The sequence below is a fragment of the Lampris incognitus genome, chromosome 12, assembly GCF_029633865.1.
Source record: "Lampris incognitus isolate fLamInc1 chromosome 12, fLamInc1.hap2, whole genome shotgun sequence".
Lineage (NCBI taxonomy): Eukaryota > Metazoa > Chordata > Actinopteri > Lampriformes > Lampridae > Lampris > Lampris incognitus.
The window spans coordinates 6,422,884-6,435,599 of record NC_079222.1 but is presented as its reverse complement, the minus strand read 5'-3'; the positions used below and the strand labels follow the sequence as shown (position 1 = coordinate 6,435,599).

The following is a 12,716-nucleotide window of genomic DNA, read 5'->3' as shown; positions in this document are numbered from 1 at the left end:
AAAACCATCAAAGATCAAGCTGATCTAAGGGGATAAAAAAAACAAAACAAAAGAAAGAGAGAGAAAAGAGAGAGAAATGTAAATGAACATGTAAATACATAAATTCCTTGAGGGAGTAAAACCTAATCTTCCTGAATTTCTGAGGACTAGGACTATTTGGCTGTGACTTCACCACCATCTCTCTCAATAAAAACGCATTCAAATTTACGTCTACATGGGATGAATCTCACCCAGACGAGACCCCTAGGAAAACGTAGCCACACAATAACACAATGATCAAATTCATCCAGGTAAAGACTCCAAAAGATCCCCTTTCTCCAAATCCCCTTGGAACCATCAAGACAATTAAATCCAATGGCCACCAGAAGGGACGTTATATATCACCATGGACGGAGGGCTGTCGAATCAAGTGGAATCCTCATCCTCGGCATTGAGACTCTGAGCTTTACCGATGCAGGACCAAAGTACCCACATGCTTTACCTTTTACCCCTTTGTGAACTTTGACCTTCTCAAGTGGTAGAACGGGATCAAAGGGACAGGACGTAAACCTTTACGCTCTCCACGCTCCTAAAAGAGAGCGAGAACAGAGTCACCGAATAAGCTAGTGTGTATAATCCATGGCTCTGGACCGCAGTGTTACGAACTCTACGGACTGCTGGTCGCCCAGCTGTACATACACAAGATTTCAGACGAGGCCAGACTGTGAACGAATCGAGCCTGAACACAGGAATCCTTTTGTGTCTTTGGCTGTTGCTCCAGCATCAAGAAATGGGCACGTAAACATCTAGAAAAGCATCTCTCCTTACTGTCATCTTTTTTTTAGTACACAAAAAGAATAATTCTTACCAAGATAGGTTGCGTTTACTGACCAAAAAACTAACTTCCTAGTGAAGAAGGCTCACGGCTGAAAGTAACTGTGTATGAAATACCACCACGCATCAATACATACAATAGTATTGTGTTTTGAGTATGATGTCAAAGACGGTGTAGGCAAAATTATGGTTTGGCTGCCATCGTTAGGTATGAAATCTGTTGAATCTGTTGCCAGACCTTTTACTGCAAATCCCTATTCAAACAATTCAACAAATCCAAATCCAACAACTTTCTACACACGGTCAATGAGCAACTCCACCAGAGTGGATGGAGGTTAAATGTTTTGCTCAAAGGCACCTCGAATGGTTTTTTTCCTTTTCTTTTTAACGGGAAAGCATGGCTCACTGAATTGCTTCTCCATTATTTTGCACAGTAGCACGACGGATTCAAACAGATACCCTGTGAACTGCTGCCATCTGGTTTTAAGGAATGTTGCTGCCATTAATTAAAGTGGCTGTAGACAACTTTTCAGCTCCCCCCCCGTGTTTCCACGAGTATTGTCTGTGCCACTGCTGCAAAGACAACTGGATCGCTTTCTATTTATTAGCAGCCTGGCTGCTGTCCAAAGCAAGAAGCAACCCTAAGAAATTCCAATTCCAACTAGAAACCCCGATCCCAGTGCAATGATAAAGGCAGAGTAAAACATCCGGTAGTTTTAATAAGTAGGCGGGTTGTGTTACTTACTGATCCCGTAGAAAGAATGCCGACTGAACGTCAGTCTGGAACCCATCTCAAGTCCCGAGCGTTGTATCAAACTCTGTTTTCGCGTCGAGATCCGTTTCCCCCAGAGTTCGATACAACACCGTGGACGCTTCATTAACCTTAACCCAACCTCAACCTCAACCTAACCCTAACCTTGACCCAATGCTTACCTCAACCTAATCATAACTGATAGGTAACCTGTTTCCATGTGAACACTTTCATCTGTCTCGGGGGGGGGGCGATCTCGACAGGGAAGCAGAGTTCGATACAACATCGGAGTTATCTCCACCGAGTGAATGCCTGTCTGAGGTTCACTCTGTTTCTATCACTCTCCCTCTTCGCCTTCGTTGCTTCCTCCATCAACAGGGTTCTTTCCCTCTTGCCAGGTAGTTTCCACTGTCACTTCGGTTGTTCCACCATACCCCATTCCTGCTACTGGGGATAGCTACTGATAGATACCAGGAAAACAAGAGCGCTCTCCACTTCCTATTTTTTGGTTGCGCAACGGTTGACGAACTTCCTTTGTGCCGTAAATCGAGCCTTCCTTTCCCCAGGAGATCGTGCCCGGTGGCAGACAGAAATGCATAGTGAAAGTGAGGCTTACAGGGAACCAATCTAAACGCCGATGGTGTCGTCATTCTATTACCATTACACTGTGCAATCAACATTTACTTGATGAGTTGAAGCAAAAAAAAAAAAGTTGCCTACTGCCGCTTTAATGAATCATCTACGATGGTGTGTTCGAGTACCTCGCTGCGGGTTAACTGACAGTTCATTAGAGAAAAAATGAAAATAAAGACAAAACAACAACTTTACGTAATTGCCCCCCCCCTCCTCGCGAAAGGTCGCAGCCTCAAGGAAGAAGAAGACTGACCTTAGCGTTGTATATCTCTACCTGTACATTTTTTACACTAAGCTGTAAACCAAGTCACGCGTCAATATACTGAACTCTCAGTCAGTCTATATGTGTTTGCTGTTTATTTGAGTATCGGGGCAAGGACCCGGATTGTGAGAATATTGTTTATCATTATGTACAAAAAAAAGAGAAAAGAAATGAGAATGAAAGAGAAATGACTCAAGATGACACAGCGACGTTTATGTCAAAGAACGAGTAATATATATATATATATATATATATATATATATATATATATACATATATATATATACATATATATGTATATATATATAACTCGCTCACCGCTGCTCGCGGGATGAAACGAATGGATAAATTTGTCTTTAACTGAGAAAATAATGTTATCATTATACACTGTTAATGCAAATGTAGTTTCTCTACTATTTATGTGGATAAATAAAAAAAAATTATATACCTGGAATTTGTTTTTCCGTTTGTTCTCCGTAGAGGAATGGACTAATACAGGCATGTTTCGCTGCTTATGAGTGGCCTGCTGGGTTTGAGACCCCCGGATATTTTCACTCTGTTTCCACTTATAACACACATTTTCGTGTAATTCTTGCCACGTGACTTGACTTTCCGCATTCTAATGGCACGGGACATCTAGAATGGGTGTTTGGACAATGGCACGCGAAGTTATTCTGTACTACCACGTGTCATTCACCATCATAAATACAATGTTGTGGTGACCCACATCTATATAACTAGAGACATTCACCTAAGAGATAATGCACTTCCGCTTCCGGGACAGAGTTCAGTGTCGTTGTCGAATGTATGACATGCAAAGTTGGAGCTAGTAAACTACCTCGACTACGTCTGCTCTCACGTCTCCTGTCTCGTTGTTTTCTAACTCCACAATGTCGTGTCAGGGGAAATTTAGTTAGTATGGCCCTTAATACTCTCTAATACTCTGCATTCAAGATTTCACCTGAGAAATTTGCGCTTTACTTGCTGTTTTTCTTGCAGGTTGTGTTGGGATACCTCGGTCTGATGAGGCACTTTAACTTGGCCTCTTCTTCATAAATTTGTATAATTTCAGTGTAATTCTGTTACCCTCTTTCAGTGTTGTGTTGTGTAAATGGTGTAAACACGACATCCATGGCCACGTTGTCCCTCTTGGGGGAGAGATCCTCCTCTGTTGCTCTCCCTGAGGCTCCTTCCTGTTTGTTCCATCTCTGTTAAATTTTTTTTTTTTTTTAGGGAGTTAGTTGTTCCATATCCGGTGAGAGGGTCTAAGGACAGGATGTCGTGTTGCTGTTAAGCCCACTGAGGCAAATTTGTAATCTGTGATACTGGGCTGTACAATTAAAACCGACTTGACTTGCTCACAACTGAGTCCCAGAGGGCGGTGACTCGTTACCCCTCAGTCTGAATGAGGGCAAACTCATGCAGACACTAATCAGATGTAGATTTTGCTCTGCCACAACACTCTAGCGAAGTCGCTACCCCGTCAGAATTGTGCCAATTGTCCTGCTTTACCCATCAGGCACTGCGTGCAGATCGTCAGTTGTTATTAAATGTTTTGTAAGTGTTTTGTGTGGTTTTGTGTGTTTACTATTTGTTGTGGCGTAATTGTAGTTGTTCAGGGTTTCAGTTCCAGGGTCGCACAACACAGCAGAATGACAACTACAATTACAGCACAACAAATAGTAATCACATAAACACACAAAACCACATAAAACACTTACAAAACATTTAATAACAACTCACAATCTGCACGCAGTGCCTGATGGGTAAAACAGGACATTTGGCACAATTCTGACGGGGTAGCGACTTCGCTACAATGCGTATTCATGATATCTTATTTGATTTTGCTTATTGGGCTTTACAAATAAAACTGACTTGACGCGGTTTTTTTTAAAGCGCGGTGCACGACATGCGCTGTCAGTTTACGGCAGGCTGCGTCAGCGCGCGGGGGGGGTGGTGGTGAGAAAAGAGACGCTGCCAGCATGGCGTTTACGCTGTACTCCCTCATCCAAACTGCTATCCTGTGCACAAACGCGGTGGCGGTGCTACACGAGGAGCGGTTCCTCAGCAAGAGTAAGTGTCTCCCAAAGGTTTGTCTTCTTCTAACGTGTAGAAATATGAAGCGTGCGGGGTCCCCCCCCCCAAATACATGTCGTGCGTACCCACCCGTCTCTTCTTCGCGGTACCGACCGAGATGTGTTCATCCAGTCCGGCATCAGCCAGCTAATCCGCCACAGGGCGGATGACGTGTTGGGGGTCGATAGACAGTCTGACTTGGCTTTAACGTGTCTCTACAAATCAGTACGACTATCAGCTCCTGGCCATTTGCTTTTGGGCAGTGTGTATATGCCACATGCGCACCTTTTTTTTTTCTTTTTTGTGTGTGAATTGTGTTGCGTAATGGTGAGGTATTACGGTAGTGTATGACGAGTAGTGTGCGCAACAGTAATTTGTGATGGTGATTCGCTCCGGGTATCGAAGGTGGTGAAGCCACAACGTTTAACATGGTCACCGTGTCTCCCCTCCCTCTCTCGTTACCACGTTACTTCTTCTTCCTCTTCATTCGTCTGTCTCCCCCCCCCCCCCCCGGTACGTCTCACATACCCCTGCTGTGTTTCCGTCCCGCTGCATGTCTGTTTTTTCCCTTTGGATTTTATTCTTCCTTTCCATTTTACCAACTTAACCTCTCTGTCTGTCTGCCTGTCTGTCTGTCTGTCTGTCTGTCTGTCTCTCTCTCTCTCTTTGTCTGTTTCTCTGCCTGTCTGTCTGTCTGTCTCTCTCTCTCTCTTTGTCTGTTTCTCTGTCTGTCTGTCTGTCTGTCTGGTCGCCCGTCCGTCTCTCCCCCCCCCCCTCCGTCTGTCTGTCTCCCTCTTTCTGTCTGTCTATCTTTCTGTGTCTCTCTCTTTGTCTGTTTCTCTGTCTGTCTGTCTGTCTCTCTCTTTCTGCCTGTCTCTCTCTGTCTGTTTCTCTGTCTGTCTGTCTGTCTGTCTGTCTGTCTGTCTGTCTGTCTGTCTGTCTCTTTCTGCCTGTCTCTCTCTCTTTGTCTGTTTCTTTGTCTGTCTGTCTCTTTCTGCCTGTCTCTCTCTCTTTGTCTGTTTCTCTGCCTGTCTCTCTCTCTTTGTCTGTTTCTCTGCCTGTCTCTCTCTCTTTGTCTGTTTCTCTGTCTGTCTGTCTGTCTCTCTCTTTCTGCCTGTCTCTCTCTCTTTGTGTTTCTCTGTCTGTCTGTCTCTTTCTGCCTGTCTATCTTTCTGTCTCTGTTCTTTCTGTGTGTCTGTCTGTCTTTCTCCCTCGTTCTCTGTCTTTCTTGCTCTCTCCCTCTGTCTGTCTCTGTCTCTCACTTTCTGTCTGTCTGTCTGTTCTCTTCGCTCTCTGTCTGTCTGTCTGTCTGTCTGTCTGTCTGTCTGTCTGTCTGTCTGTCTCTCTCGCTCTCTGTCTGTCTGTCTGTCTGTCCCCTCGCTCGCTGTCTGTCTGTCTGCTGTCTGTCTGTCCCCCTCTGTCTGTCTGTCTGTCTGTCTCCCTCACGCTCTCTGTCTGTCTGTCTGTCTGTCTGTCTGTCTGTCTGTCTGTCTGTCTGTCTCACTCTGTCTCTCTGTGTCTCTCTCTCCAGTTGGATGGGGCGTGGATCAGGGGGTCGCAGGGTTTGGAGATGATCCAGGAATCAAGGCCCAGATCCTCAATCTGATCCGCTCTGTTAGGACTGTCATGAGGGGTAGGTGGTGCAGAGGATTGTGTGTGTGTGTGTGTGTGTGTGTGTGTGTGTGTGTGTGTGTGTGTGTGTGTGTGTGTGTGTGTGTGTTTGTTTTACCAATTGTGAATTCTACAGTAAAACATATCTCCTTTGGATGTATAAAATGTTAATAAATACTCCTCAAGGCTCCGTCCTATTTATGGCCAAAGTGGCAGACCAAGGTTTAACATTTAGTCGATACTTGGATAGATAGGAAGATTAGAGACTCAGTTCATGATCCATGTTGATTAGATCTTATAATAAAAAAATTTACACGAAGCAGGTCAGGTCATTAAAAAAGATTTTAAAATGTCTTCAAGGAGAAAAGTGTAATATTTCAGCTTTCCTAAAACATATTTCCCTTCAGAACTCCTCATAAAAGTCCGCTGGAATCCCGTCAGTGCCAGGGGCCTTTCCCCCTTCCACGCCTCGCAGGGCTGTGAAAAGTTCTTGTAGCACCAGTGGTTCTCCCAGCTCAGCAGTAATTTCTTCAAGGACGTTGGCCAAGTTTTCACAGAAGTGTCCAACCAGTTCTTTGCTTTCTCTTTAAACTCACTGCTGTAAAGCTCAGAGTAAAAACACACTGCTCGCCTCCATAGCTCATTGGAGTCTCCGAGTTCCAGTCCTGTAGCAGACCACAGAGCATGGATAAACTTGCTTTGCCCGTTCCTCTTCTCTACGTCAAAGAAGAACTTGGACGGTGTATCAATCAGCGCTGCGCTCCGAAGATGTGACCGGACCAGCACCCCCTGAGCCTTAGTTTTAGCAGATCTTCTAGACTTGAGATCTTCAATATGATTCGATCTGCAAAGGTGTCCAGTATGCTCTGTAGTTCCTCCTCTACGTAGAACACTAAAGCGTTGTCATTGGTGTACTGCAGCTGTATGATGGATGCGGTGTTGGTTTTACCTTTAGCCCTGACTATGTTAATATTCAGAAAATTCCCATCAGTCCCCCACATTGGTTTGACTCCCTGAGACAGATTGTGACCCATTGAGGTGGAGGATGGTGGCAATTGAGGTGGAGGATGGTGGCAACAACAGAGAACAAGGTTGTGACAATGAAACGGCCTTCTTTAACTCCTGTGTAGACCTTGAAGGACTGTGTCTTGTCTCCATGACTGCTGAGTACTCTAGCTGAAATGTTATCATATGGTAGACGTAGTACTCTGATATATTTGTCAGGACAGCCTATTTTCGACAGAACTAGCCAGAGGGCCTCGCGGTTTATGGAATCGAAAGCTTTGGTGAAGTCTATGGAGGCCACGTACAATGGTTGATTCTGTTCCTGGGCTTTTTCTTGGAGTTGGCAAGCAGTAAAAATCCTGTCCATGGTGCCTCTGTTTGGGCGAAAACCACTCTGGAATTCTGGCAGAATTTCCTCTGGTATTAGGGAGAGTCTGTTGGCAAAGACCCTAGCCAGGGCTTTCCCTTTGGTGAAAAGCAAGGAAACACCATGGTAGTTTACACACTCAGCTTTGTCCCCTTTCTTAAAGATAGGGATAATGAGTGCATCCCTAAGTTGCACAGGGATTTCCTGTTTTTCTCATATTTTAAGTAGCAGGGCATGGCTGTGTCTGAGGTCATCAGGACCAGCAACCTCTACTCTTTCTGCACCCTTCTTTTCCAGTGAAGTTGGATGGACAGGGTGGAGCAGATAAGACAGTGGTCAGTCCAGCAGTCAACTGCACTGATCATCACTCTGGTGTTTAGTACCTCATGTCAGTCTCTTTGATGGACAGTGAGGTGCCAAATGTTAGAACGAGGTGCCTCGAGGTTGTTTTAATTTTTTTCTTCTGGTGGAAGAGTGTGTTAGTGATGATTAGGCTGCATGTTGTTAACAGCAGGATGCCATTGGAGTTTGTGTTTCCAACTCCTTCCTTGCCAATTATACACCTCTCCACAATTTGTAATTTCGTCCCACTCTGGCACTGAAATCTCCAAACAGAATTAGCTTATCCTCTTTAAGGATTTTGGTGCGGACACTGTCCAGGTTGGCACAGAAGGTCTGTTTTACTTCATCTTGTGAGTCAAGTGTTGGAGCATATGCACTGATGACAGAGATGCTTTGGTTATTTACAAATGCCAGCCACATTATCATCAGATGCTCATTGATGCCCAGAGGAAGCTCAGAAGCTCAGCAAGGTGGCAAATGAGGCTGTTTTGATGGCAAAGCCCACACCGTGGATCCTGGGCTTATCAGCTGTTTTTCCTTCCCAGAAAAAAAGTGTAACCACCCTTCTCCTCTTTCAGCTGCCCTTGGTCGGCCAAATGGGTTTCAGAGAGTGCGGCAATATCAATCCGAAATCTTCTCATCTCTCGGGCAATGATGGCAGTATGCCATTTAGGTCGATTGCTGGATTGATTGTCCATGAGGGTTCATATGTTCCAGGCTCCAAAATTTACGAGCTTCTGTTTCTGACCGCATGGTGGTGATCCCTCTGGATGCAGTGGTCCAGACAGGAGTATGAGGCAGACTATGTTCAGGGCACCTTTTCTAGCCCCCCCCCCAACTGGGATGAGCAGAGCGGATCCTAAATAGGGCTGCCCAGTTGTGGAGATTGATTGTTGGATCACGCTTCGTCTGTAACCACCCCCTTTACCTATCTGCCTTGGGTGACCCTAACAGGAGCCAAGCTCCGGAGGGCATAGCTCTTGGGATCATTAGTACACACAAGCATCTCCACCACGACAAGGTGGCGATCCAGAAGAAGACTTGGTACATGTAGTAACCGTGGGACAGTCTCTCTGAATAAACATGAATTACACCCAAGCGGCTCAAGTTTTAATAGGCAACATCATAGACCATCGCTACTTCCTGGATGTACACACTGAGCACTGGAATTTCCCTTTAAGAAATCTGTGTGCTTATCAGGTGACCCCATGCGTGGGGAACTCAGGATCAAGGAACTGCTTTTCTACACAAACGCGACTTTGAAATTGTGTTTAGTCCGACTCTCCAGGGACATTAATGAGGCCTCTCAAATCCTCCAGCCAAATGCCCTTTTCCCGTTTCTGCAGTTCTGGTGAAAGTCGCGGTAAGCGATCCTGGGCAGATGTTAGCAAGAGCTAGCTATAGTTATTAGCTATTTTAGTACTGTAAAAGAGCCCACCCCCCCTCACTTCTGCCCAAGTGAACACAAACTGATTGACAGCAAGTAGGGACCAATGGAAACACTGGCTTGCAAAAATCTCTCCCAGTTGGCTGGTAAGGAGTGGGTACAGAGAACATTGTCTCTAGTCCCTTTTTACTGACCTGAGGAGTGTTTGGTTTTTTCGTAGTTTTGCCCTCCACGCTGTGCTTCTGTTCTGTTTTATTTGCTGATGTTGTACAACACTTCAGTTGTAGAGGAGCTCAAGCAGGAGTCGTGACGACTTTCTCGTTTGGCTACGCAACGCGCACCATTTGTTCCTTCCGCCATTACAACAACCACAAAAAAAACCCGCGCAGCGGAAGTGCGTCACTGTAAACCCGGACCGAGGAAACAGCAGCTGTAAGCTAACGTTCCTACTAGCTCAATAAGGGGAATCATGTGGTCCCGTAACCACTACACAATCATTTTTATTTAGTTATTTATTTTAAATGCACTCTGTGAATAATAAACCTGACAACTATTGTTTTCTCCTCTTTCCTCCCACAGTGCCTTTAATAATAGTTAACTCGGCCTGCATCGTCCTTTTGTTGCTGTTTGGTTGATGATGCTGCCCGGACACGTGGGGGAGGAGCACACGCGGAGGCTACGCATGCCGGCTGCACTGTCTATGTCGACTTTTTGGCTTATCCCTGTCAAAAACATGGGGAAGGATTTCAACCACAGGGGAAAAAAAGGACAGCAGCTGGAAACTTGAAAACAGATAAAGAAAGCAAAGGAAGACATGCGATGGGACGGGAGAATGGACCAGTTTCAGTTAAAGTCGATCAGCATTTAGTAGAGCAGGCGTACGTCTCCTTGTTGCTCATGGACACACCAGGATAATACGTAGTCCAGACTGAAGGTGTACCCAGAAACCCATCTGCTTTAACCAAGTTGTTTTGTTGTATGTCTTAAGGTGTGTGTGGACCAACTGATGGGTGCCACGTGTTCCTCATGATAAGTACAAGCTCACCAGTGTATTTTATCTTGTTTTAACTCTCACAGACTTTATTTCAACATGTTGCTCATAAAACCTTCCTACACCATATACTGCTTTTGTTTTTTAAAGAAAGTCATCTTGTTTCATGATATTTACTCAAAAAAAAGAAAGATCATCTTATATCAAGTTTCTAGTTCTGAGATTTCTTTACTCCCCCCCCCTTTTTTCCCCTCCCCAGTTGTACTTGGCCAGTTACCCCCCTCTCCCGAGCCGTCCCGGTTGCTGATCCGCCCCCTTTGCCGATCCGGGGAGGGCTGCAGACTACCACATGCCTCCTCCCATACATGGGGAGTCGCCAGCCGCTTCTTTTCCCCTGACAGTGAGAAGTTTCTCCCCAGTTCCCTCTCCCCCGCCGAAGAAGCGCCCCGACCAACATGGGGGTCGCCGGTTCAAATCCCCGCGTTCCCTCCGGCTTGGTCAGGCATCCCTCCAGACACAGTTGGCCATGCCTGCGGGTGGGAAGCCGGATGTGGGTATGTGTCCTGGTCGCTAGTAGTTCAAGGGGGGGGGGGGCTCGGGGGAATAGCATGATCCTCCCACGCGCTACGTCCTCCCTGGTGAAACTCCTCACTGTCAGGTGAAAAGAAGCGGCTGGCGACTCCACGTCTATCAGAGGAGGCAGGAGGCATGCGGTAGTCTGCAGCCCTCCCCGGATCGGCAGAGGGGGGTGGAGCAGCGGGGTAATTGGCCAAGTACAACTGGGGAGAAAAAGGGGGAACCCCCCCCCCAAAAAAAAGAGGCTTTGCAACATGAAAAGACAGATAGCTAAATGGACGGGAGGGTATTGCTTGCGTGGGTTGGACCAAGTACAGCCACGTGTTAGTTCAGCGGTCTCGTGGAGTCTGGTGTGAAGGTGGACGGGCTGCCCTGGTTTTAGGAGACGGGGAGTTCAACCTCACCCGTACTTCCGGGTGTAAAACTTCTCTGGTTGGAGGCTGGACAACCAAAACAACGGGTGACTGTGGTGTGAAATGCCTGGCAGAGGAGAAAACCAGCATCGCCGGTAACACCTGAGGACCTGATTGAGGACCACTGGAGTAGGACATCCCATTCTGGCGAGCCATTAACAACTCATGAAAATAAGTCGTCGACATAAAGGAGGTTGTGGGATGTGATGGTGGACATGTTATTTATTTATTTATTTTTTTTGCAGACAAATTTGGTTTCCCTGGATTTTAGGTTCGAGAGAGGGGGGGCGGGGCCACGGAAAAGCCCCGGAGGAGCACTCTGCTCTACTTTGTAAATAATCCCCGTATGGTTCAAATTGTCACCGTCCATATCCGCCCTGAGCTCCACAAACATTTTATTAACGCTACTTTCCACCCTAAATACACAACAGGGGGAGAAAAGGGGGAGGGGGCGCGGGAAAAAAAGGGATCTGCCGGAATTAGAAGCATATGTTTTTCTGGCAGATTTACACGGTAAAATCCAGTTTGAGCTACGATTAGGAGGAGTTTATCTGGGTGTTGAGGGTGGGGTGGGGTGGGGTGGGGTGGGGGGGCTTAGGACTCGCCGGCCTCTGAATGCGGAGCTGCATTTCACAGGTCAGGATTTGCGGCGCCCGGGTGTCCCAAGTCGTCTGTAATGTAGGCTGACACGTGAGGACGGGATCCTCCACATGCTCGTCTGTTATGTTCGGTTGCTGGTGCTGAAACGGGGTCTCACCTTCGATGGAAGTCCATCCATCCATCCATCCATCCGTCTATCTATCTATCTATCTATCTATCTATCTATCTATCTATCTATCTATCTATCTATCTATCTATCTATCTATCTATCTATCTATCTATCTATCTATCTATCTATCTATCTATCTATCTATCTATCTGTCTGTCTGTCTCTCTGTCTGTCTGTCTGTCTGTCTGTCTGTCTGTCTGTCTGTCTGTCTGTCTGTCTCTCTCTCTCTCTCTCTCTCTCTCTCTCTCTCTCTCTCTCTCTCTCTCTCTGTCTGTCTGTCTATCTATCTATCTATCTATCTATCTATCTATCTATCTATCTATCTATCTATCTATCTATCTATCTATCTATCTATCTATCTATCTATCTCTCTCTCTCTCTCTCTCTCTCTCTCTCTCTCTCTCTCTCTCTCTCTCTCTCTCTCTCTCTCTCTCTCTCTCTATGTATCTATCTATCTATCTATCTGTCTGTCTGTCTGCAACTAACATGTTTATAGGTCCGTCCTCAGACAGATTTTTTCATTCATTTTTTTACTGTGAGACCTTTTTAAGCAACACATTTTGAATGAATGGCCAATTAAGCTTATAAACTTAACCCTCGTGTAGTCCACACATTGTGTATACCACCCTTGTCTTAAGGGTAATTTATGACCCGCCTTCATTAAACCTCTGAATTAAAGCGACTTAATTCAATTTTAAACCCCAAATCTATTTTGCATGA

At 45.8% G+C, this 12,716-nt stretch overlaps 1 protein-coding gene across 1 annotated transcript; it reads left to right on the top strand.

Moving 5' to 3' along the window:
- Window positions 1-4,411: 4,411 nt before the first annotated feature.
- ier3ip1 (immediate early response 3 interacting protein 1) lies at window positions 4,412-10,402 on the top strand. Its single transcript, XM_056291089.1, has 3 exons — window positions 4,412-4,532; window positions 6,067-6,168; window positions 9,827-10,402. Exons 1-3 carry the CDS (start codon window positions 4,442-4,444, stop codon window positions 9,880-9,882), a joined length of 249 nt encoding a protein of 82 aa, XP_056147064.1. The 5' UTR covers window positions 4,412-4,441; the 3' UTR covers window positions 9,883-10,402.
- The last annotated feature ends 2,314 nt before the right edge of the window (window positions 10,403-12,716 follow it).

Excerpts from the sequence above, each read along its gene's own strand:
- ier3ip1 (XM_056291089.1), top strand. The coding sequence starts at position 4,442 with ATGGCGTTTACGCTGTACTCCCTCATCCAAACTGCTATCCTGTGCACA. Across the intron at positions 4,533-6,066 it reads GGAGCGGTTCCTCAGCAAGA|TTGGATGGGGCGTGGATCAG; the intron begins GTAAGTGTCTCC and ends CTCTCTCTCCAG. Across the intron at positions 6,169-9,826 it reads TGTTAGGACTGTCATGAGGG|TGCCTTTAATAATAGTTAAC; the intron begins GTAGGTGGTGCA and ends TTCCTCCCACAG.